The sequence below is a fragment of the Hippocampus bargibanti genome, linkage group LG02 (assembly GCF_051943395.1).
Source record: "Hippocampus bargibanti isolate YZ-2025 linkage group LG02, ASM5194339v1, whole genome shotgun sequence".
Classification (NCBI taxonomy): Eukaryota; Metazoa; Chordata; class Actinopteri; order Syngnathiformes; family Syngnathidae; genus Hippocampus; species Hippocampus bargibanti.
The window spans coordinates 30,772,068-30,798,318 of NC_142735.1; the positions used below are offsets into that span (position 1 = coordinate 30,772,068).

At 44.1% G+C, this 26,251-nt stretch overlaps 2 protein-coding genes across 2 annotated transcripts; one reads left to right on the top strand and one right to left on the bottom strand.

Annotated features, from left to right (window-relative positions):
• Window positions 1–2,297: 2,297 nt before the first annotated feature.
• Window positions 2,298–20,222, bottom strand: intu (inturned planar cell polarity protein). Its single transcript, XM_088990923.1, is given in 17 exon segments — window positions 2,298–4,112; window positions 4,192–4,321; window positions 4,411–4,589; window positions 4,669–4,748; window positions 7,166–7,417; window positions 7,419–7,523; window positions 9,741–9,923; window positions 9,991–10,053; window positions 10,132–10,185; window positions 12,036–12,210; window positions 12,286–12,363; window positions 12,602–12,694; window positions 15,458–15,576; window positions 15,648–15,857; window positions 16,046–16,131; window positions 18,954–19,336; window positions 19,789–20,222. Coding segments are annotated over 17 exon segments (2,325 nt in total). The 5' UTR covers window positions 19,812–20,222; the 3' UTR covers window positions 2,298–4,000.
• A 958-nt stretch (window positions 20,223–21,180) lies between these two features.
• On the top strand, window positions 21,181–26,204 carry trmt10b (tRNA methyltransferase 10B). The gene is made up of 7 exons (XM_088990930.1): window positions 21,181–21,695; window positions 21,770–21,872; window positions 21,941–22,077; window positions 22,152–22,304; window positions 22,415–22,493; window positions 22,567–22,634; window positions 23,753–26,204. The coding sequence occupies exons 1-7, from the start codon at window positions 21,567–21,569 to the stop codon at window positions 23,996–23,998; spliced, it is 915 nt and encodes a 304-aa protein (XP_088847056.1). The 5' UTR covers window positions 21,181–21,566; the 3' UTR covers window positions 23,999–26,204.
• The last annotated feature ends 47 nt before the right edge of the window (window positions 26,205–26,251 follow it).

The window sequence follows — 26,251 nt, forward strand, 5'->3', positions numbered from 1 at the left end:
GTAAGTCGAAATCCATTCAAAATGTTGAATAGACTCGGAGGCTAAACAACTCACAAACTGCCCCCCCCCCCCCTGGTGCCATCACACGGTCGATTGCTATGCGAGACTGAAATGCTGGCTGGCTGGCCAAAATTGTTGTACACGTTGCCGGCCTGCTAGCGCGTTGCGGTGCCAGGTGTAGAATTTAAATTTTAAAAATAGGGTAACAGGTAAACGCCCCCTTTTGAATAAGCAGACAAGTAAAAAAAAAAAACAGATTGATTCGCCTTTGTGGAGAGAAAAGGTTCTAATTTGATAGATTGTAATTTGCAATGAAACAATACCATCGATGAAACAGTCGAATGTCAGTGGCACTATGACAAGGCTCATGCTAACATTAGCATAAATATACTTCTGTAAGAGGCAGCAGAAAGCAAAGGTGCAATCTAATGAGCAGTGTGCAGGCCAGCTAGCAGTAACCTTGCGTGTGTACCCGGCAAGTTGACTTTTATTCTGATCGTTTGCCTGCATTTTTACCAATCATGAGGAACGGCAAACCATTCATACTAATGGTGAGTATTATCACAAAGTTATTTTAAATAATTTGACTTTAACTAGCGACAGTGGTGGAGCGTCAGGGCCTTTTGAAAAGGCCTTATCTGCTGTCCTAAAACTATTTGAATAACAGACTGATATTAATTGTATTTTGTCAATGAATTCTTATGAAATAATTCCACATTCCGCTTTTCTTTCCGCTGTTGTGCTGCATCCAGATGTGTGTTTTCGTATTTAAGCCCTGAACCAATCACATTTCAGACATTGCTTATAATAATAATAACACATTTCATTTATAAGTGCCTTTCAAAACTCTCAAGGAAACTTTACACTCATGATATTTTTTCTGCGGGTGAGCAGCGGCAGCCACACGCGCCAGTGTTCACTCAACCCTGAAGTAACAAAGTAAAAAAAAAAACAATCAATTTTTTCCTGTCACTTTCAACTATTTTTTTTTACTTATTCAAATTAACTAATTCACACCAGCAATGTGCAAAAAAAGTGTCCACTCCAGTGCCAAGGTTTTTGTCATATTCTCTTAAATTCCAGCACTCACAGAATATTGAGTTTTAGGACTTGAGTTAATTCTTTAAGGACAACCGACACCACTTTTTTGTTTCCTAACTGACATCAGAAAAACGTTTTATAGCATATAAAATACCCAAAACACACAGTATGATATTTTTAGTCAAATGCAAAACACCAATAAAAATGACTTGGTGTCTAAAAACTACTTCAAATTGAAACTGGAAGTGGCCAGTTTCAGAAGGTCCAGCCCCCTTGTTCGTGCTGTCACACCAAGACGTCTTGCCTTACTGGATAATCAAAACAATGGCTTCAGATTCGGAGTAGATGCTTTCTTGTTACTCATCTAGTAAAGAATTTATTCCGGGTCATTTTGATGCATCTGGAGAGAAATGTACTGACAAACTCTTTAGTAGTACCCAAAAAAGGCAGAAGATGGCGACAAAGCGGCATGGAAATTGTCTCCTGGGAAGTTTTGTCAGCGAATATCAAATAGTAATCTTGGTGCAACACAAAACGATTCACCGTCGCGTTACAAATAATTGTTGCTTGAACCAATTTGATTTCAAGTTAGCGACACCAAGGTTTTCTCGCAGGCCTTCTCTCCTGGCTAACGCTACCCTGCAGTGGATTGTTGTCAATCACACCACACTTTTTATCAGTCACAGCTGTAGCTACAGTCAAGGTTGTATCCTCATAAAATAGCTGTGAATGGTTGCATTGATTCAGATATAATAATAATAACAATAATCATACATTTTATTTCTAAGCGCCTTTCAAAACTCTCAAGGTTGGAAGTAACTCAAATAGATAGAAAGCTAGCCGCTAGCTAACAGATCAGAATCATCTTCATTGCCATGTATGTAGAACACACAAGGAATTTGTTTGAATACGCTGCACTAGATAGCAAATAGATAGCCAGCTAGACAGTTAGCTAACTAGGTAGATAGCCATATAGCTAATAGCCAGCTACATAGCTAGCTAGCTAGATAGCCAGTTTGACAGTTAGCTAACTAGCTAGATAGCCATATAGCTAATAAATAGCCAGCTAGCTAGACAGATAGCCAATAGATAGCAAATAGATAGCCAGCTAGACAGTTAGCTAACTAGCTAGATAGCCATATAGCTAATAAATAGCCAGCTACATAGCTAGCAAGCTAGCTAGACAGATAGCCAGCTCGACAGTTAGCTAACTAGCTAGATAGCCATATAGCTAGTAAATAGCCAGCTACATAGCTACATGTGCTAATAGATAGCAAATAGATAGCCACCTATGTAGCTAGCCAATAGATAGCTAATCGATAGAACTCCAGCCAAGCGGCGCAGTCCGATTGGCCTTTCTTGGTCGCGGAAAGACACCAAAGTCCTTTTCTGGGTCTTGGGTTTGCGTTGGAGGCGTCATCCGAGCCAAACAAGCCGAGTCAGCGTTGTTTTGATGAAGCCTCCGGCGGGTTTGAGTTGTTTAGCACCACTTCTGAAGGACGAGGAGTCAAATGCACAGCTCGCCACTGACCAGCGATAATGTCCTTTATTTTTGTCAATTCTTATCACACATGAGCTCTTGGGGTGTTTCATTTTTAGAAGATGGAAAGATGGTCAAACAGTTATTGAGGATTGTCGTCCATGACACAATAGTTCACCGTTATTTTTTCACACGTGACAAAAAAACGCTGTCTGTTCAATTTGTGAAGCGATTACCCTCATGAGGGCCGCGGGTGACCAGAGTTGACCGCAGTCGTCTTCTATGCCCTCAACACGTCACCGGTCAATTGCAAGAGACACTCCCTTTGGACAAACAAACACAGTGATACCACGGTTTACGAACCCGTTGGCTTACGAACCTTTAAGTTTACGAACGTTACATTTATAAAAATTTTACCTTGGCATACAAACTATTTTTCGGGAGACACACGGAGTTGCCACAATGAGTGACGTGTCGTTCGTGAACGAGCCCGTTCTAACAAGAAAATGGCAGCCGACTGTCTTTGTCTTCTATTCCCCGCCCCCCAGTCTCTGGTTAAAGCCACATGATTGGTCAATAACGCAGCAGTGAGGGGCGGGGGTTAGAGAGAGAATGAGGCTGTTCTCCAAAAAATAAAATGGCAGCTGATTTTTTTTTCCCCTCTATTCCCCGCCCCCAGTCTTCGGTTAAAACCACGTGATTGGTCAATAACGCAACAGTGAGGGGGGGGGGGGGGGGGGTGAAACATGAAAGAGACAGGCAGACGACAGAGAGAGAGTGATAGAATGGCTAGAAAACAGTGAAATTTGGACTCGTTTTAACGTTGATAGTTCAAAAGCAGAGTGTAGACTGCGAGGTTAAAATATCCCATCAATCAGGCTCCACAAATAACCCGCACAAGCCATCTGTACACTTGATGCAAAAAGCTATCAACCCAGCTAAACAGAACACAATTGATGAGGAACAAGGTAAAATTATCACAGAGAAAGCATCTCCAAGGGATCATTCCTCAAGATGGTGAAAGAAGAAGGCTACGTTCCTCATCAAGTGTTTAATGCTGATGAAATCGGCCACTCCCTTCCATCAAGCCATCAACGACCATCACAAAGGTAAATAAAAGTACTTTATTATACAGTACAGTTTAGTTATTTTATTATAATACTATAGCACATTTATTCTACATCAAATAAGGTGTATTTTGTGTAGTTTTAAGGCTTAGAAATTTTGAAAATAGAAAATTATGTTGTATGGGGACCTGGGAACGGATTATTCTCATTTTAATGGTTTCCTATGGGAAATTAATGTTTGATATACACTCTTTTCGATTTACACACTATGTCTGGGAAACAATTAAGTTCGTAAGCCAACGTATCACTGTACTCGCACTCAATTACAACATGCACCAATTTATGTCCAAAACAAAGCTTCAAACCAAACGATCCGTTTTGGCGACCATATTCATACGTTCCAGTCGCGAGGTTAAGTGGTCAAACCGAAGGAGAGCCTGAAGGCCGTCTCCACGGGAACCAGCGGGACCGAGTCATGAAAGCACACGTAGACCTCTTGACGGACAGGCTCCTCCACCAATCGCCTGGCAGATGGAAAGAAAAAAGCGGCGCGGCCGTGAGAATCGACAGGGCCGCTTTCCTTCCGCGGTCGGTCGGACGTACCCGACGACCCAGTAAGTCAGGGCGGGAGTGGCTTTCCTCAAATTGGTCCCGTTCGCGGGGACGTACTGGAAGAGGACTCCGTGCTCTTTGACATGGCTCATGCCCCCAGTTCTCTCTGTTGACAGCTGGTACAGGGGGGCGGACAAAGCACATGCGACACAATAGTCCCCCAACACTAGAAAAAAGAATTTGCATGACCTAGGTAGGCATGGATGCATACCTGCTCCTGCGCGTTGTCTTTGAATAGCGCCCGAATGTACAGGCAGCAGCGGTAAAAGTTGCCAATTAGGGGTGAGGGGAAGGATCCGCTGAGCCGGGCCTCCTCCGTCGGCGTGGGCGCGATCAAGATCCCCTGAACCGTTTCCATGAGCACGTAATGGAACAAGACACCACTCGGCCTGTCGCGCGCACACACGATGCAGATGGGAACAGTTCAGCACGAGCCAGAAAATGTGAGGACACACAAACTTGGCGGACATTTGATCCGGGTCCCTCCGACTCAGAGTCTTCATGAACGTGCTCAGGTGGAACGCCGTCGAGGGCTTCGTCCACTGGATCTGACGGGGGGGAAAAAAAAAACATCAAGACAAATCTGTTCGGCTTTGGTTGCGTCATTTCATGACTCCAAGCAGGGTGGGTGCGTGCAGTCCCCTCTCCACCGTTTTTTGTTGGGGGAGGTGTGAAGGGCCATTTTGAGGAAAGGTGTCATGAACACACATGAAGCAGACAACAATGAGACGGTTTCTTCAGCCGTCATCTGTACTTCTTTGAAAGTGTCGGACGTTTCGCTTCTTATCCAAGATGCTTTGTCAGCGAACAAAAACAAAAATTTGCTGGTAGTTTTGGCCCTCTGCTATCAGTGGTCCCTGCTCTCAGGTTAGGGGAGCAGAGGACTACTCCCTGCAGCTACAGTGACGACAGTGGGGCCCCGGTTTACGAACACCTTACTTTACGAACCTTTCGGTTTACGAACGTTAAATTTATGAAAATTAAACCTTGGCATTAGCACTACTTTTCACGATACACACCCCGCACCACAGCTGGTGTAGTAATCTTCGGTGGAAGAACACAAAAGCACACGACCGAACAGCACCCCAGCCGGCCGGCCCACATTTCCACACCCCCTTTCTCTCCTTTCTCTGAATGCAAACGTCGATCGCCTCAAGGAGTTTTTTACAGATAATTTTGCTGTTATGGGACCGATAAAGACAACACCACAGGCTCGTGTTCAGCCGAAGTAGACACAAAACAAGATTACAGTCGAGGAGAAGAAGGAGTTAATTGAAAAATACGAACGAGGTGTGCGTTTGTGTGATTTAGCGGCCCAGTACGCATATGATAAGTCAACCATTTCTACCATCCTCCGCAACAGAGAAGCCATCAAAGGTGCGTCTGTGGCAAAAGGTGTTTCCATGCTGTCAAAGCAACGGTCTCGGACAATCGAAGAAGTTGAAAAACTTCTGTTAATTTGGATTAACGAAAAGCAGCTATCCGGCGACAGCGCAGGTAAAGCAATTGTATGTGAGAAAGCATCGCTAATTCACTCCGATATCGCCATGCGGCAACCTGGAAGTTCGGCACTTATTGAGGATTTTAAAGCCAGCAACGGATGGTACATCTGAGGGCGAGGAGGAGGAGATGGCTGCAGCATCAAGTGAGCGCAACAAGGCAATGTTGGCAAAGTGGAATGATGTGCAGGCTTTTATCAAACAGTTCCATCCAGAAAAGACTGGGGCTATGAGAATCAACAACATGTGATGCCTCAGTTTCGTAAGACCTTACAAGTCAGAAAGCAACAGGCGTCATCTGTACTTTTTGAAGGTGTCGGACATTTCGCCTCCTATCCAAGAGGACTGGTCGTATCGGCCCTATTTATATATCCTTAATGTCCAGACATGGCGGCGGCGGACACAGCTATGATAGGTCCCTACTCTCTAGTTGGGGGGAGCAGAGGACCACTCCCAGAGGATCGACACCTTCAAAAAGTACAGATGACGGCTGAAGAAACCTTCTCATCGATGGACCACTCCTGTACAACTGAGAGCTTACACAGACGTTTTAAAGTGTATGTAAGAGTTTCACCATTTGCCACACTTCTGAATGAATTTTCTGAACATCATTATATTGTCAATTTAAACATAATATAGTATCATAGAATCGAGGTTGAAAATGCTTGAAAGAGCAAAAAAATGAAGTGTACAGATAAAGCACAAAGTTTGAGAACAATAAAAATACCATGACTAGTGTCTGAAACTCATGACAAAACGTTACCGGACACCAGGGCAGACAACTCTGAAAAGTTGCCTGCCCAGCCATAAAGTTGCCTGCCCCATTTTTCACAACTTGAAGAACAATAAGACGACAAATCGCAAAAAAAAAAACATTGTTGCAAAGTATTAAGGATTTCTTTTAATGATGGACCTACCACAAATGCTCCCTTGCTTATTAATTGATCGTAAATATCCCTTGCTGATGATTTTGCTCCAGTTGTCGTTTGTTCATACACTGTTCGGCATGTTGCACAATGCAATGTTTGCGTTGCGTCGTCTGCTATAAGTCACGTGAATTCTTCTTTCCACGATGCTTTCAGTGTGCGTTCAATTTCTAAGTGCCTTTCAAAACTATCAAGTGCACTTTACAGTCACGGTATAATGTACGTTTACGTTTTGTAGCGTCATAAATTTTGTTAGCTTCTTTTGAATCTTTCTTCTGAAGTTGTGTGCATCTACTTTGGAAAATGATATGCAAATGCACGACCTTAAAAACGCTCGGGAAAGACGGAAGCACGAAGCAGGCTTCTGATTGGCTGTCGTGCCGAGTATGCAAATTGCCAAATGAACCGAAATTCAGACATTTCCAAACCGAATGAAGATTTCGAAATCTGAATAATTTACTCTGATTTCCGGGCAGGCAACTTTTGCTGATTTCAAAAGCAAATAGCGTACAATATCCAATCCTTTGATGCAGTCGTTACCTTGACGATGGTTCCACTGGCATCAGGCGAGTCCTGCCGCCTGACCATCTTGGTCGGAGAACCCGAGCCGGTGTCAGCGGACCACTCGCCTCCCCACTCTCGGGCCTGCGGGAACCCGGCGGCGCTGAGGCTTTCTTCCACGGCCTCCTCCAGGCTCTCTAATCGGAGCAACGTGGCTGTCACCTGACGCGGCGGCGGCGTAGGTTTAGGATTCTGTCAACGATCCGCAAGTCATCATGTTGCCGCAAGCGGCCAGCTGCACCTGGTCCACATACACGCGGTCGGGTCCCAGAGACGCATCGTAATGTGCCGTACGGCCACCGCCGCCTTCCAGCAGCACACACAGACGCCAGCACCTCTGGCAAAATACAAACAAACAAACAAACAAACAAACAAACGCGAGCACACACACACACACACACACACACACACACACACACACACACACACACACACACACACACACACACACACACACACACACACACACACACACACACACACACACGCACACACACGCACACATACAAACACACTCTTACTTAGTGTTCGTATTTGCCCGAAATATTCGTTCACACAGAAAGTGGGTGTTCCTTCAATAACTCACAAATACGAAAATGGGTTCCTTGAGAACTGCTGTGCTCTACGCGGTCATAAGAAAGCTAACTCGTGACTCGCGAGCTGGTTATTTATTCGGGAATTGGAAATATGACATAGAGTGTCATTGCTGAATTTGTTCTGGTTTTGTTTTTTCTTATCTGCGTGCCGATAAAGCGTTGGCCATGGCCTCTGGCTATGTTGTTCCCCTACCACAATGTGGCAGCATTTCCCTTGTTTCCATGTGAGTGATTTGTTCCAGCTTCAGCTATTGTTAAAGTGCTATATAAACTAATATGTATGTACTGCATTGTATTTTGGATGGCCGCCCTTATTTCAAGATCATATAACTCCAGACCCATATAATTTAGGAATTAACTGATTTTTCTGATGAAAGGAGAGAGTCTAAGGTTTCTTACGCCGAATTGAATGTTTATGTAGTCTCAAAACTCTATATTCTGTGGGTCCGGGAATTTGATTGACAATGACAAAAACCCAGGGACTGAAGTGAAGAGATTTTTTTCCACGCCTGGCAGTGAATGAATTAATTATGTAATGCAACAAAAAAAAAGATTGTTCCATTCTCATGTTTCATCCCATCCACATATGACAGAGCGCACAACCAAGTAATGAATAACTATTTTTCAAATTTGAAGTCAAGAATAATGACTGTTATTGTGTATGAATCATTTGACAATTTGAAATTTGGGTTCAGACAATGATGTGGCGTGCCAGATTTAGCCCTCGGGGCTTGACTTTGACACCTGTTATGTAAGGAATAATAATAATAATAATAATAATAATAATAATAATAATAATAATAATAATAATAACAGCCAATAGATAGAGAGTTAGCTAATTCACTTGCTAGCTAGCTGGATTGATCAGCATGGAATTTCACAAGTTTGATTTGCTTTCTCGAGAGGATTTATCATAAAAAAATGAAAGCCTTTGAAACAAAATCTTAGTTAAACGAGACTGTAGTTATATTTCTGTGGAGGTTACATTCCCCAACTATTTTCTATCATTGGATTGGATTTACCTTCATTAGTCTCCCAGTGGAGAAATTGACATTTCACAGCAGCAAAGTTATGAAAGATATTGACGGAAAATTTAAGGTCACCCATCATTTTGACGGGTTGTGCCATAAACCACAGCAGCAACACTTGCTGCAAGTACGTCCTTAAAAGTGCATCACTTTGAGAGAGAGAGAGAGAGGGGAAAGAAGACCGCATGCTCTGGCTGCGCGCTTCCGTTTGGTAGTTAAACAACAATTACCTGACTGCTTTTTTTTTTTCAAGTATTTATTTTATAACAAGTCTTCCTTTGTTAAGTATCCACACATCGTTTTAGTATACATTTTTATACACGTATAAAAAATACATGTACATCTATGTACATGTACATTCATAATGATTTATATAGCGCTTTAGCAACAGCTGCAGTTATTTATTAGCTATCTACTAGTCTGTTAGCTGGCTGGCTATCTAGCTATGAGCAGTCTGACTAGCTGTCTAGCCATCTATTAGCTATATGGCGCATTTGGCTATCTAGCTAGCTAGCTATATTGCCTATCTATTGGCTAGCTTTTGGTTGGCTCTATTTAAGTTACTTTCGGGTTGAGTAAAGACTGGCGCATATGGCTGCCGCTGCTCACCCACAGAAAAATGTATCCTGTGACTGTAAAGTGACCTTGAGAGTTTTGAAAGGCACTTATAAGTGAAATGTATTATTATTATTATTATTATTATTATTATTATTATAACAAAGTTCTAACATGGACAAAAGGTAAATGCTGCGCCCTCATGGAAGGGAAAAACATTGCCAGAGGTCTGACCAGCCCTTTATCGGCATCACCCGCAAGAAAAAACAAATTCCGAACACATTCGGGAATGGCAGCGAATGAGTTAATAAACGTTACCATTCGAGCCATTTATGCATGAATGAAGCCCATGGATGGATGGACTTTGGCACTAACCTGGGACAGAATGAGGAGGAAGTGGCGACCGGGACGGTAGCCCCGAAGAAAGACCTCCCGCCAGACAAGCGGCTGAACCAGGCTTTGCCCAGACGCGACAGGAGGCGGCGGATGGCGGTGCCGCATGTAGAGACACGCATCCAACAGGTCCTCTTTGGGGAGATGGTTGGCAATCAGGTGGGACTGGTGGCGACAAGTCAGAGCGTTTCGTCTCGCTGAAAAGAACCCGAGCGCCAACGCTTGGACGCACCTTGTAGAAGAGACACGAGCCCAGGATCCCGTAGAGGCGTCTCAGGCCATACAAGTCTTCTGACTGATGAGCAAAGGCACGTCAAGTCAATTTCTGCGCGTGACAAAGCCAAAACATCCAGTCCAAAGCACCTTGGCTCACCATTTCTCCAAAATCCGAGGCCTCAAGGTTAGTGAGGATCGAGTCCACGTACGACTGTCAAGACACCGCAAGATCATGATCAGAACATGAGACTTCCATCATGTATCTCAATACCAACGATCAAACACTAACACGCCCCTCCCCCCACCCTTAAAAAAAGTCAATAAAAGCAAGAGACTGTAAAAGTGTGGGCACATTACAATCATACCTTGGTTTACGAACTTAATTGCTTCCCAGATAGTGTGTAAGGCGAAAAGTGTGTATGCCAAAAATTTATTTCCCATAGCAAACCATTAAAATGAGAATAATCTGTTCCCAGGTCCTCATAAAACATAATGTTGTACTTTATAATTTTCTAAGCCTTAAAACTACACAAAATATACCTTATATATAATAAAGGTGCTATGGTATTATAATTAAAGAAATAAATATAATAATTTATAATTATATATATATATATATATAAATTTATAATAAAATCATTTTATTTACCTTTGTGATAGTCGTTGATGGCTTGATGGAATGGAGTGGCCGGTTTCATCATGCAAATTTCCCCATTGTGGGACAAATAAAGGTTTTCTGATTCTGATTTTCTGATTAAACCAGTGTCCGAAATAATGTCTTCTTCAAGAAAAAAAACCGAAAGATTTCTTCGGTCTGGAAATTTTGGAATTTCGGTTCGTTTGGCAATTTGCATACTTGGCACGGCAGCCAATCAGAAGCCTGCGTCGTGCTCCCGGACTTTCCCGAGCGTGATAAGCATGCATTTGCATATCACTTTCCAAAGTAGATAAACAGAACCTCAGCTCCAGAAGAAAGATTCAAAAGAAGCTAACACAATTTATGACGCTACAAAACGTAAAGTGTCCTTGAGAATTTTGAGAGGCGCCTAGAAATTAATGTATAAAATATTATTAAAAGCATCGTGGAAAAAGGAGTTCACGTGGGTTGTAGCAGATGACGCAACGCAAATATTGTATTGTGCAACATGACGAAGAGTATACGGACAAACGACAACTGGAGCCAAATCATCAGCAAGGGATATTTACGATATATTAAGCAAGGGATCATTTGTGGTGGGTACATCCTTAATAAAAAAATCCTTAATACTACAATGTTTTTTTTTACGATTTGTCGTCTTATTGTTCTTCAAGTTGTGAAAAATGGGGCAGGCAACTTTTCAGAGTTGTCTGCCCTGGTGTCCCGTAACATTTTGTCCTGAGTTTCAGACACTGATTAAACACTTGATGAGGAACGTAGTCTTCTTCTTTCACCATCTTGAGGAATGATTCCTTGGAGGTGCTTTCTCTGCGATCATTTTGCCTAGTTCCTCATCAATTGTGTTCTGATTAGCTGGGTTGATAGCTTTTTGCATCAAGTGTACAGATGGCTTGTGCGGGTTATTTGTGGAGCCTGATTGATGGGATATTTTAACCTTGCAGTCTACACTCTGCTTTTGAACTATCAAAGTTGAAACAAGTCCAAATTTCCTAATTTTCTCTCCATTTTCTCGTCTGCCTGTCTCTGTAATATTTAACCCCCCCCCCTCACTGCTGCGTTCTTGACCAATCTCATGGCTTTAACCGAAGACTGGGGGCGGGGAATAGAGGACCAAAACAAGCCGGCTTCCATTTCTTTTAGGAGAACGGACTCGTTCGCGAACGACACATCACTCATTGTGGCAGCTCCATGTGTATCCAAGGTAAAATGTTCATAAATTTAACGTTCGTAAACCGAAAAGTTTGTAAGCCAAGGGGTTCGTAAACCGAGGTATCACTGTATTTGGTGTTCAGGGACCTTGAAAGAAAAGGCCCAAGCCTGCAACGGAGGCTGAAAAGTTTGCAGCGCTTGGTGGAAAACTTGAATGGCGTTTGAGTTCCGCTTCAACGTGCGCAATCACTCACTTTGACCGGTACAGGAAGCGTCAGCCAGCGCACGGCTGGCAGCCCGTCCAGGAAGACACTCTCGCACTTGTCGGTGAACGGAGCCGAGGAGGAATCGGACGTCTGCGTGAGCCGCAGGAAGAACAAGCGGAAGAAGCAGTCCAGCTCCGGCGCGTGCTCGGCTCTTCCCAACGCCCTGCGGAGGCCAGGGCCATCAAACGCACCACCGAAAGGCGAGACTGAGACCCGCTCGCCACCACGCATGACCCACCTGTCCAAGGATCCGTACATGACTTGTAACGTCCGCACGACATCTCCCACCACCGTCTGCAGGCACACCAAAGGAACCCTGGAAGGAACCATGATGTTATATTTGTTTTTCTCATCCAGGTGATTCCCCATAGCACTGGCCAGGAAATCTAACAGGGAATTGCCCCTCACTCCTGCTCCCTCCAAACCTCCACCTCCTCTGACCATGTCATTATTTTACTTGAGGGTATATCTGCATTATTTTTTGTTAACCACTGCAGCAACCGAGAATAATTTAATGAGTCGTTCAACCCTAGCGGGATCCATCGGCCGCGTACCTTTCGGCAGGAAGTCCAACCACCAGCAAGGCGTCGCCTTCCTTCCAGTAGCCCACGTGCACCAGATGCTTGTCCTGCAGCACCAGCGTTGAGCTACGGGAGCAGTCAAACAAAACGAGCTTCAGTGACCTTGACCAAAACAAGGTCACCGGAAGGTATGGCTCCAGTCCCAAAGTAAAATCGGTCAAATGACGGTCAGGGTCAACAAATCGGCCAAATGGTTTGGGCACGGAATACAGTGACCACCCACCAAAGAAATGCTCATTAAATGTCAAGCCAGTTTGAGGTCTGCAGACTCCATCGGTGGAGCCCGCAGTTCAAAGTAAACACGGTGAAGCGGCAACGGACTGTGATGCCGCAGTCTGTTGGCCGTGAAGTTTAGTGATGCCGAGGCGCCGTGTAAACCGGAAAAAAAATCTGCGAAACGCGATTCGAGGGGTGTTGATTAAGGTTGTGGCCACGCCAAAGCTTCGGAACACGCTTTGCTCCGCCCAAAGACTTGAGAGATTTTTTTTCCTGTCATCGCCAGCTCCTAGTTCTGCCGGACATTCGAAATAAAATGGGGCACCGGGACGGCATCGAGGTGACGGGTGATACTGACACACCCAAATCGCTTTTTATAAAGTTGGCACGATTCTCAGTTATATTTCAGAATTCTGACTTTAATCTCAAAATTATGACTTTAACGTGAGGATTCTCACGTTAAAGTCTGAATTCTGAAATAAAAGTGAGAATCATGTCAACTTTATTTTTTTTTCTTCATTGGCCCTATTCCTCTTCCGTGCATTTTGACCCAATCAAATACATGGTATCATTTTATTCACTCTCTGTCATGACATTTATTTCCCACATGATGGCTCAATGGAACAAATGAGGACTCATTTTATTTTATATCACTATTTATACAAATGGGGATATTAATATTGGTGAAAAAATAATATACATTATATATCCGATATTTATAGTACAGTAACAGTATTTTACTGTACCTGCCCTATTATTACGTCTGCATACAGTTTATGCTTTAAAGCAGAGGTCCTCCAACCCCCGGGCAGCGGACCTGTACCGGTCCGTGTGTCATTTGGTACCGGGCCACGCAGAAAGAATAAATAATTTACATAATTTCCATTTTATTTATTATCTGACTCCGAACTATGTTTTATTTTGAAAAATGAAAAATTACCAGATGGGACCGTCTCGTTGCAGAGAAACAAGCTTAGGGGTCGCACTGATTCAGTTGTAGTGAGTTGTATTTTTCATGCGCTGTGTACTTGTTTTTGTGCTGTATCTTATTTTGTAGGCACGTTGAAACATTACCATGGTGACCATAGAACATTAAGGGGCAGAGACGATGTTGGCGCGATGTTACCAGGACTCTGCTAATAATGTTGTATAAAAATACACAATGGATTTACATTTATTATTATATTTAAAAGAAAGAAAAAAACGGTTTCCATGCCTGCTGTATCATTTTATTTTGTTGTATTTATCCGTCGGTCCGTGAAAATATTGTTTGACATTAAACCGGTCCGTGGCGCAAAAAAGGTTGGGGACCACTGCTTTAAAGGACAACCGACACAATTTTTTTGTTTCCTAACTGGCATCAGAAAAACGTTTTATAGCATCTAAAATACCCAAAACACACAGGCTTATATTTTTAGTCAAACGCAAAACACCAATAAAAATGACTTGAAGTTGGCCAAAACGGCCTGCCACTAACGAGCTCAAAACTGGAGAGATTCCGAAAGTCCCGCGCCCAGTTCGTGACATCTCATCAGGATACTCCTTCACAAACTGCCTTGCTCCAGAATCAAAACAATGTCTTCAGAGATTTCAGATTCGGAAAAAGATCCTTTCTTGTTACTCATCCAGTTATGAATATGATTCAAATAGTTCTGAAGAGGAACGCATAAGTGTTTGTGATCGATTAAAGAAGTCCTTCCGTATCAATTCGAGCCGTGTAAGCAAAGCGACGAAACTGTTGAAGGACACGACATATGAAGCATATATGAAGCTCCGTGAATAGGCAATGTAGCATCAACTTCGGTGATATGTGGCATATAAGGACATGAAGTAGAAATAATAAGCTTCAAGATGTCAACATCAATGCAGATTGTTTAATGGTATTGCATGCAAAACCATTAAACAGGCTGAGAGGATGACAGCGGTTATCTAAGCGGGGATTTGCGCACTCCGGGGAGCTCCTCGGCTGGCGCTATACTGCTCTGCTCCGTTGGAAATGGCTGGTTTGTCCGCTGGGAATTTGTGTAAACTTACACCTTCGTTATGTTACCGCAATTGTCTGCCACACAACGATTCACCATCACGTTATTTATGTAGTTGTCCTTCTAATTTCGCAATCAACACTGTGTTTTCAGACGAAACAAAGTACCCAAAATGCACTGTGTGTCGCTTTCTCGGTCAGGGGCGTTCCCTCAGTGACGTTACTCCGGCATTGTCATCAACTCGAAAACAAGACTTCATGAATATTCAGCACAAGTTTTAAAACGTAAAATATAGCTATATGTGGTGGATTCTTTGTAAAATGCGCTCAGTAGGAGTCATTTGAAGTTATTTTACATATTAGGGACGCAACTTGTCCGGAGGTGTCGGTTGTCCTTTAAAGTAGTTAAAAGGGGCTTTTAAAAAGTTGTTTCTCGACTTGGAACAGATTAAACACAATGATTATAATGGCGAGTGCTGTTTCAGTTTTCAAACAAATCGGTTTTCGAACGGATTTCTGGAACGGATTATGGTCGAAAACCCAGGTTTGACTGTACGTGGAACGCGTCGACTTCTGAAAGATGCCGTGGCAATAAAGCGGCTTCGCCTTACCAAGTCTGGAACACGCCGTACCTGACAACCTGACCCTTCGTGACACTGTCCAGCATGTCGCACAGCGTCATGAATATTCCCCTGGCACCCTTGAGCCGGGCATCCACCTCTGACGCCGGGTATTGGTACAAGATCTCCTCCTGCGCGCACCAGAGTCGAGAAAGCCGTCTTTTCACAGACATGCTGGCAGGAGACGGGCCTCCCAACGCACCTCCGGATGGACCTCGTCCCGTGGTGACTTTGCATCCATTTGCAAGGACAGGTACATGACCACGTGCGGGGCGGGGGCGACGGTCGGCTGCGGGTGGGACGCATCCTCCCCGAGCAGCGGACGAACCATCGAGCCAATGGAGGCCGTGGCCGGGCGACCCGATCCGGTGCCGTCAACCGTCTTGCTGGACGTCGCCAAGGTCAGCCTCACCTGCAGGAGGACGATATGATTCTCAACAAGCAACACGGAAACTTGAAAAATGATTTGGGGGAAATAAAAGACCTTTGCGCACAGCTTCAAGGGGGTAACAAAGCCTTTCGTTTGGAAAAGTGGAGAGTCGGTGAGCCCTTTCAAGAAAGGGATGAAAGAGAGCTGTATGGATGAACTTGCCCTCACACCTGAGTCGGTGCCAAAACGGATGCCAGAACTTGCTCGATGTTCTCAGCGCTCACCTCCACGTCGTCCACGGCGACAAGAACATCGCCTACGGGGAACAGCAAAGTTTTGAGCGCTGCTATAAAAGTCAAGGCCCGGGGGCCGCATCATTTTATTCGGCCTGGAAAGCTAATCAACCATGTCAAGTGCCATAACGCTTGCTAACGCCCGGACCAAAATTTCAAATTGTCGTATGTAAATCATAATAAGAGTCATTATTCTCGACTTCAATTTTGAAAACTATTGGAGCTGCAGCTGTTGTGAAAGCGCTATATAAATTAGGATGTATTGTATTGTATAATTCAGGTTTCGGGAACCTATGGCTCGCGAGCCATATATGGCTCTTTTGATGATTGCATCTGGCTCGCCGATAAAACCAAATAGATATTCTCGCATTTTCACTGTTTATTTCCTGTTTGGGCGCAGATGGCGGAAAGCGCAATTTTGATTGGATGATACTGACTTATGGCCGTTGATGTTGAAACAGGAAAACGCCCCTTTCTAAATAAGCCTGAAGAGTAAAAAAAATGACGTTGAATGGACGGAAGGATTGAGAGAAAAAGTTCTGCCGTGATTCTAGTTTGCAATGAACCAATACCATGAATGAAACAGTTGAATATCAGTGGCACTTTGACAAGCCCCATGCTAACGTTAGCATCAATATACTTCTGTGAGAGACCGCAGAAAGCAAGCGTGCAAGCTAATGAGCAGTGTGCAGGCAGTAGCTTTGCCAATGGAAGTTGACTTTCATTCCGATCGTTTAGCTGTTTTTTTTTTTTAACAATCATGAGGAATGGAAAACTATTCATATTAATGGTGAGTATTACCACAGTTATTTTACATAATATATTCTGACATTTTGTTGAAATGACATGCGTGCGTGTTTGCATGCGTGCGTGTTTGCGTGTGTGCGTGTTTGGGTGCGTGCGTGGCTCTCACTGAAAAACATACATCTAAATATTTTACTTGTATGGCTCTCTTTGTCAGAAAGGTTCCAGACGCCTGGTATAATTCATCAATTTGTTCTGCGCTCTGTATGTACTATGTGGAGGAGATGAAACATTCTAATGGATTCCCCAAATTCATAATGGCCCCCGAGAGAAAACCCTGACTACATTGTGTCCCGCCGCCAAAAAAAAAAAGACTTTGACAACCCTGATTTACACGCCATGGCAGCTACTCTCAGCTAAGCTATGGAGGATATGATTGTAAGTCACTCAATTAGAGTGCAAGTCACATTCAACGGGTACCAACATCTCAGTTTAAACACCAAATTTAGCTCATCCTTAACTGGAGGAACCTTTCTTTGGAGAAAGACATTTAGTTTTCATCATGACATTGTGATCTGTAGCGAGAACAGGGAACAGGTGGCGGAGAAACGAGACATGTGGAGGTATGCCCTGGAAAGGAGAGGAATGAAGATCAGTCGCAGCAAAACGGAATATGTGTGAGAATGAGAAGGATCCAAGTGCAAGAGTGATGCTACAGAGAAAATAGATAAAGAAGGTGGAGGATTTTAAGTACTTGGGTTCAACTGTCCAGAGCAATGGAGAGTGTGGAAAAGAGGTGAAGAAGCGTGTCCAGGCAGGCTGGAGCGGCTGGAGAAAAATGTCAGGTGTGATGTGTGATAGAAGGGTTTCAGCTGGGATGAAAGGAAAAGTGTATAAAACAGTGGTGAGACCAGCCATGATGTTTGGACTGGAGACAGTGCCACTGACCAAATATAGGAAGCAGAGCTGGAGGTAGCAGAGCTGAAGATGTTGAGGTTTTCTTTGGGAGTGACCAGGTGGGATAGGATCAGGAATGAGTACATTAGAAGGACAACTCATATTAGCGGTTTTGGAGAGAAAGTCACAGAGACTAGACTGAGATGGTTTGGACATGTCCAGAGGAGAGACAGTGACTATATCGGCAGAAGGATGCTGAGCCTTGAACTGCCAGGTAGGAGACGGAGAGGAAGACCGAAGAGGAGGTTTATGGATGTTGTCAAAGAGGACATAAAGGTAGCTGGTGTGACTCCCAAATGATCTTGACACAAGAGAAAAAAATGACATTGTAGCATCCGAGTTCAATGGCCCACTCCATCCGCTTTTCTCGAGCAGCCGTTTTGTGACTTGCTCTCAAACTAAAATCGCCATTGCTCGAGGCTCACGTGTGTTTTTTGAACATGAGTAATGGTTGGATTGGATTTGCCTTTATTAGTCTCGCAGTGGAGAAATTTACATTTCACAGCATCAAAGTAATGAAAGGAGTGAAAGTAGAAAAACAAAATACATGAGCTGCTGGAAAGGGAGCCACTCTCGCGGTGCCATCTTGAAGTCAAAAGAATAAAATAACAAATATGACAACACAAAGACAATATGACAACATCTCATCTGTGTAAGCTCTCAGTCGAACAGGAATGGTCCATCAATGAAAAGGTATCTTCAGCTGTCATCTGAAACATCCGACACTTTCAAAGAAGTACAGATGGCGGCTAAAGAAACCTTTTCATCGTTGATTGTCATCTGGTTCTTTGTGTTGTCATATTATTTGTTATTTAGTTTTTTTTTTTCACTTCAAGATGGCGCCGCGAGAGTGCCTGCCTTTCCAGCAGCTCTGGGATTTTGTTTTTCTACTTCTTTCTTTCCTTTCCTCTTACTTTCATCACTTTGCTGCTGTGAAATGTAAATTTCTCCACCGCGAGATGAATAAAGGTACATCCAATCCAATCCAAAGCAAAGACTTGGAATCCGAAAAAGTAATTTGATCACATTGATGAGAATGTGATGCTTTCGATTTGGTGTTATGGTCAAAGAGGGACGCATTGGGGTAGGACGTTACTCTCTATGGTGGGGCGGGCACCGCTGACGGCGCCCATTTTGACCTCACCAATGAGGATCCGGCCGCACTTGCTTGCTGGGCTTCCAGGAGTCAGCCCGCCCACCGTCAGTCTTCCTTCCCGTCCAACCGAGGCATCATCCGGCTGACACAGGACACCCAGCAAAGACTCCAGCAAAGGGAGCCCAGCCGACCCGGCGAGACGTTTGGGGTTGAGGTAAACCGACGCCGTCTTGAGCTTCGTCTTGTTGCCGGACGCCCGTGGCATCAAGTCTTCCCTCGTGGCTCCTCGATAGCGGGACTTTGGCCGCTTTCTCCCGGACATCTGAGCCAGTGTGCTTTGGACCGTCACCCCCTCTTCTCCCTCGCTCAGCTCCAAATAGAAGAGCTTGGACAACGTCTCCACGTTGTCCAGCCATTTGTGTTCTGGTTCACTGGAACACAAGTTCATTTACACTTTGGAAGAGTGATTGTCAACTTCAACTACATCTACCCAACAACCCAATGCTTCTAAGCAGAGAATCAATTCATCAATGAATTCATGAATCGGCGAGGAGGGTCACTGATGGCGTAAGTTTTGAAGGGTGCCACACACTTCAGACGTCATTAATATAATTTCTTATTGGGTAACGCAATGATAAGTGTGCCAAATGGAAAGGCAGTTAGGCCTTCTGGTTTATTTTACGACCCGAAAATGTTTTTGACACATTCAAATGGGAAAACAAACAATAACATGACGTTGCTGCTTGTATTAATTTGCCCTTTTGTCTTTGCTTCATTTTTGTGTGAATTTGAAAAGCCTTTGTCGATACCTAATTTGGTTTCGTTTTTATATTCGTTTTTCAAACAACAGCGCCCGTTTTGATTGTCTTTGCTTGCTTCTTACTCGTTCGATGACGTCGCCGGCATGTTGTCCCTGCGACGTTCGAGCACTCAGCCAAAACAAAAGGCCAGCGATACCCGCCTTGTCGGTGAAAGAAACAGGTTCCTCGGAGTGGTGTGTTCGAGGTGGCCACCGTTCCAGGCTTCTGAAGTCTCTTGTGGTAGTCAAAACACTCAAGAACTACGACTCTTTTCACATTACCGAGTGCAGCCTAAACATTTCATTTGGTCGTGTTTAAGACGTCATCACAGGGCAACTGCTTTCTTGAGTTAAAACCATAAAAGCCACCACAAAATGGCCCGAAATGTCCTTCACACGCATCTCCCGATGAAATATATCTTGAGTGTTTGACGGAATCCCGCGAATTTGTCTGAAATTCCAATCCATTGTGGACAAAATTAAAATTACTCATGTCCTGCTTCCTGTGCGTCAGTTTTAGCTACCCAAGAGAAACACGAGTCCATCATATCCATGGATACGTTTTTTTTTAAACTAGTGAAGTATCTTTTGTATTCAGAAAAATATTGTATTTTTGACTGAATAACGCCCATTGCTCGTGAAATTAAAGATGAAGACATTCTGAAAACGTACAATTTCGTTGTCTGGTTATCTGTAACCTGAGGCAGTTGTTTTACGTCCAAAACATGCGACAACACATTACCGAAGAATTTTGTTCCCATTGCTTCGTCGCCTGTTTTCCCGCCATCGTTGTTCGATGATACGGTCATGGAGATATGAATCGATGGGTCCTTTCCATTCTAGGAAAGGACATCGATGTGATCAAAATGACTTCTTCTTCTCCTAACTTTTTTTATTCAAGTGATATCGTAGTCATTCACACATTCACATTGGGGAATACCGTTTCTAATTTTATTTCTGTTTGTGTTTCATCTTGCTTCGAATGTATATGTGCTTTAAAGGGGGTTTAAATGTCGCAGGCAAACACATTTCCCCAGCCTTGTGGCATAGTGATGGGAATTGCGGCTCTTTTCAGAGAGCCTGTTCTTTTGCCTCGGCTCACTAAAATGATCCGACCATTTTGGCTCCCAAATGGCTCCTCGGTTTGGTTTTTTGTTTTGTTTTTGCTTAAATTAACGACCAAAAATCATGTAAAATTATGTGAAAAACGAATTACTCGTGTAAAAAAATACACTATCTCAAATATTTATTTATGTGGCTTGATTTATATGTGCACAGAGAGCATCCACTAACTTTGACTTTCCATGTGGTTACTGTGGTCTGATGATCAGCTGTCATTAATTTGATTTTCATATTCATAATGCTATCATACCAACTAGTAAAAATATAATTATTGAATTGTAATAACAGCATAATGAAATAACATTTGTCCACCCAGCCCCTCCCCCCCATGCTGCGAGTGTCTGTAATTCTCCCCTCCCGCCTTACAACAGATATCGACCAATCGCGTGCGGCTTTAACCGAAGACTGGGGGCGGGGAATAGAGGACAAAAAAGTCGGCTCCCATTTCTGGGTCCTTGTTAGAAACCGGCTCTCTTCGTTCACTTCAGCGACCCGGCTCTAAGAACCGGCTCGTTCGCGAACGACACGTCATTATTGTGTGACTCGAATGACGCTGTGCTTCGAGTACTTCCTGTTCATTTCACCCGGATAGGAAAGGATAAGATAGTAAATAAAAAATTCCGAGGCAAACGGAGTTTTTGAAGAGCCAGCCGAAGTTGTGTTTTACTTTTCTTCTTTTACCCACACCTGTCAAGCTCGATTTCAAATTCTCATACTTATGCTAAGTCTATATCTTGAAAATGGCGGAGATTGTCTCAGAATCAAGTGAAGAACAGACAAACGGCGTTTGGGATATGATGGAGCTGCTCGACTTAGGCGTACTAGAACAAGCGGAGGGCCTGGACGATGCACTGCAGGTCCCCCTTTCGGTAAATATAGCGCCGATGACCGCCGCCAGTGTTTGGCAGCCGGTGACAAGCTCGTGTGCCGTGCGCTTCGTCAGAAGAACGCGTCGAGGAAGCAGCGGCACTGGGAGAGGACGCTGGCTGCCAGGAAGATCAAGAGAAAAGAGGAGAAACAGAGGAGAAGGCTCAACCGACACTGGGGTAAAGGTGGAAAAAAGAAAGGGTCACGCACGCTCCTCTTTTCATTTTTTTTTTACCTGTCTGAACAGAAGAAGGAGACACGGCGCAGCCTCAGCTCGCCAAGGGGGCCGCGAAAGCCGCCATCCGAGAGCGTTTGGCCGAAGCTCGCGTCAGCGGGCTCAAAGTGTGCGTCGACCTCAGCATGAGCCACCGCATGTCCGACAAGGTGCGGCTTGTCGAACATTCACCAGCCTCGTTGGAGAACTCCACCATTCCGATGTGAACATGGTTGCACTGCAGGAGACGAGCCGACTGGCAGCTCAGTTACGGCGGCTGTACGGATCCAACCGCAGGGCCAGCAAACCCTTCGGGTTGTTTCTGACCAGCCTTAGGGAAGACAGCCGCCTCCTGGCTGAGTGCGTGCGCATGAACGACGGCTTCCTCAACTACACCGTGAGTTGTGGTCGTGAATCTCGAGAGTTAACGTCAAAGTGCACGTTTTTTTACCCAGTTTGGACCAAAACAAGTCTTGACAGTTGTAACGTTTGCCGTCCCCCTCACAGCTGGACCGAACAGAGAAAAGCTGCCTGGACATTTTCCCTCCAGAAAGCCTCGTCTACCTCTCACCCGACGCCCAAGAAGGTTGTTGCGCGGGAACGTGGGTGGCCTGAGCCCCGGGGGGCCACACTCAAGACTTGTAATGTATCCCTTTCAGCTTTGGAGCGGTTGGATGGCGACACGGTCTACGTCCTCGGAGGTCTCGTGGACGAAAGTGTGCAAAAGGTGGACCAAAGCTTGTCTGTTTGTTTCTTCCGACAGCCCTGGAAGGGCAACCACAAGTGAAACCAAGTTCTAGTTGTGTTCAGTTCATACTGTCTATTACAAGGGTGTCAAAGTCATTTTTTGCCGGGGGCCAAATTGTAGTTATGGTTTCCTCTTGAGGGCCGTTATGAATTTGGGGAAGCCATTAGAATGTTTAATCCCTCCACATATTACATATAGAGCGCACAACAAATTAATGAATATTTAGTTTTCAAATCTGAAGTCAAGAATAATGACTGTTATTGTGGTTTACATCCAAAAATATTACATTTTCGTGAGGATTTTAGCAAGCATTGTTAAATTTCACAAGTTTGATTAGCTTTCGTGGGCCGAAAAAAATGATGTGGCGGGCCTGATTTGGCCCCCGGGCCTTGACTTTGACACCTGTGGTCTAATAGATATCTAATTTACATCAGATTCTTGACTTACAGACAGTGGCTTATTTTAGGTGTTCAATTACCTTACATGTTTCGGCGTATACTTCCGCCTTTGTCAGAGTATCCCGGATGTTGTTGATAGGTAGGTCACGCCCTCATAGTAACATCAGCTGAAAAAGGCGCGTCACAACAACATCCGGAAACATGTAAGGAAATTGAACACCTAAAAACAGCAACTGTCTGGAAGTCAAGAATCTGTTGTACATTAGAAACCAAGTTCTGTTCATGTAAAATACATGTGTACAAGTCAAGGCCCGGGGCCAAATCCGGCCCGCCACCTCATTTTATTCGGCCCGTGGAAGAAAGTCAAACGAAATTCCATGATTTTTCCCATGTAACCCACAAAAACAGTCATTATTTTTGACTTTGGATTTGAAAACTAGTTAATCATTCATTTGAGCGCTCTTGTATGTACTATTTATAGTGGGTGGTACGTTCTAAAGTCAAATTCAGCTTTATTGTCAAATATGCTAATATGCATGACAATGGATAATGTCATATAATGGATTCCCCAAATTCATAACTGCCCGCGAGAAGAACCGGAACTACAATATGGCCCGCCCGTGGCAAAAAAAATACTTTGGTATCTTTGCCGTAAAGTTCCGGCATGTTTTTCAAGCAAATGTTATCTGATGCGTGCAGACGCTGAGTCTCTCCCGGGCCGAAGAACTTGGTGTCCGCGCCGCCAGGCTGCCAATAGACGAACACATGCAGAAGACGCCCAACAGCAAGAACTTCCACTCCAAGGTCTTGGCCATCAATCAAGTCTTTGACATCCTGCTGGCTGCCTACGACACGGGCAGCTGGGCGCTGGCGCTGGACAAGTGCTTCCCTCGGAGGAAGGGTTACGCGGTCGCACCGCAGGGCCACCTCATCGGCAGCGCTTAAGACTTGACGCAAACCAAGACCAGCTTCTCACTTTGAACACTTTTTTTTTGACTGGAAAGCTACATAAATAACGCGGTGTTGAATCGTTGTGTGGCAGCCAATTGCGGTAACGTGTGTAAAGAAGGTGTAAGTTTACAACAAATTCCCAGCGGACAAATCAGCCATTTTTTAATGGACCAGAGCCGAAGGACAACGAGGAGCTAACCGGAGTTAGCGATGGATAACTCCTCTCGAGGCTGATCATCCAGCTGGTAAATTATTTTGTTGAACGTATAAAAGTAAAATGGAGATCTTCCAAGCCAAAGATGAAGACATTCTTCAGAACGGGGGCCGAGGTCTTTGTTGTAGCCAAAAGGACGCTTCGATGACAGTCAAACCTGGTAATGCCCCTCAGCGTGACACGGACAACACAAGCACCGGACGTTACAGTATTATTCCGACAATCAGTCTTTTCTTTGAATCGAACACGAATGCTTTTCTTGATTGAATTCTAAATAACTGGATGAGTAACAAGAAAGGATCTTTTTCCGAATCCGAACTCTCTGAAGCCATTGTTTTGATTCTGGAGCATGGCAGTTTGTGAAGGAGTATCCTGGGGCGGGACTTTCTGAATCTCTCTAGTTTTGAGCTCATTAATGGCAGTTTTGGGCAACTTTATTTTTATTGGTGTTTTGCGGTTGAAAATATCAGCCTGCGTGTTTTAGATGCTATAAAACGCTTTTCTGATGCCAGTTAGAAAACAAAAAATGGTGTCGGTTGTCCTTTAACACAGGCCATTGTTATTAAGCATAGCTCGCATTAGAACAATGATCAACAAACATTTCAATAACCTACAGACAGCGCTGCCTCAAAAGGAAAAACACTCGCGATGTGTAGTCAAAAACAAGCAACTGGAGCTCCCCGCCACCTCTGTGCTAGCATCACCATGGCTAGCGTTAGTTGACAAAGTGACTTTGCTGTAGGCGCTGAGTGGTTGCTCAACTTCCTCACACAAAGTCTCTGAATTAGTTGTCTGGAAACTGAAGGCGTCTATCTCTTTCCGAAAATAAAACTCAATGTTTTTCTGTTTTTTTTGTGTCATTTTAGTGCAGGGATAAAGCCAAAATAAAAATTTAATGTGGCGTCAGGAGAAGTGGGTGGATGGCGTACCCAAGCCCACTACACCCCTGTTCCTCAGTTTACAAGTGAAATGGTTTCTCGACTAAACTGAGCGCACCACTCGACTCCCCTCCGCTTCCTTATACGTCACTTCCTCCTGTCGTGTCTCATTTATGACTGACGCATTATCCGCATTTATCCTCGCGCAGCGTTCCATTGTGAGTCGACGTGTTTGTGTTGTGTTCAATCCCGATTTAAAAAAAAAAAAGCAAAAGTCGATTACATTGGTTAAAATGGGAAATGTTTTGGTTTTCGACCATATAGGTTTTCGAACAGGTTCCTAGAACCCATTCTGGTCGAAAATCCAGGTTTGACTGTATCTGTATTTGCGTGAGTACAATTGCATCCCCCACTTATTAGACATATTGGTAGAAAGTTTCACATCCTTCTTCCCGTCGACGCCGCAGTCAGTTCTACCCAGTCTTGTGGACTCATGACAAGTTGTAATGCGCGGGTCAGAAGTGCGGCTTGATCACGCAAAGCTTCAAGAGAAATAAACCCTATGACTTCAAACAAGGACCTTCAGATCACTCCCAAAGCTGTACTTGACTTTATCGCTCAGCTCAATAAGTTGGAAGACGTGGGAAGGGTACCGTCTTGGCAAACTACAAATATGGCCGAAGCTGTAGTCCAAAGATGAGTTTGGCACCATTTTTCCCCCAGAGGAGAGAACTGGAATAAAAACAAATGTGCCAGCAGCTGAAAGCCATTCAGTAATCAGGAAGGCTCTCACCAGAAGAAACTACCCTTAAAATAGTCAGTTGCTACACTGCTCAGTGTTCGGTTCAGTTCAAGTACTGCTCTAGGAGTTTGCCTGGTGCAGTGGAGTTCAACTGTGTAAAGACCAGGGTGGGTGACGGTGAGAGAACCTGTTATTGTGACCGTTTATTTGATTTGGTGGTTTAATGTCAAAACCAGCCTGTTAAGAGACTGCCTTCAAATGTAAACCTAATTGCCGTTTGTGTTTTTACCTTCTTCAAAGGTTTTTCACCATGCAATCAGCAATTGTCTTTTCAATGAGAAAAGAGATGATTAAGTCCAAATTAAAAGAGGAAAAAGAAAGGAGAAATCTGTCTCATCATTGGCGTTAAAGAG

Bases quoted from the DNA above. Each gene is read 5' to 3' on its own strand.
- trmt10b (XM_088990930.1), top strand. From the start codon at position 21,567: ATGGCGGAGATTGTCTCAGAATCAAGTGAAGAACAGACAAACGGCGTT. The intron at 22,305-22,414 runs GTGAGTTGTGGT...TCCCCCTCACAG, and splicing joins ACGGCTTCCTCAACTACACC to CTGGACCGAACAGAGAAAAG. The intron at 22,635-23,752 runs GTGGACCAAAGC...TGATGCGTGCAG, and splicing joins TGGACGAAAGTGTGCAAAAG to ACGCTGAGTCTCTCCCGGGC.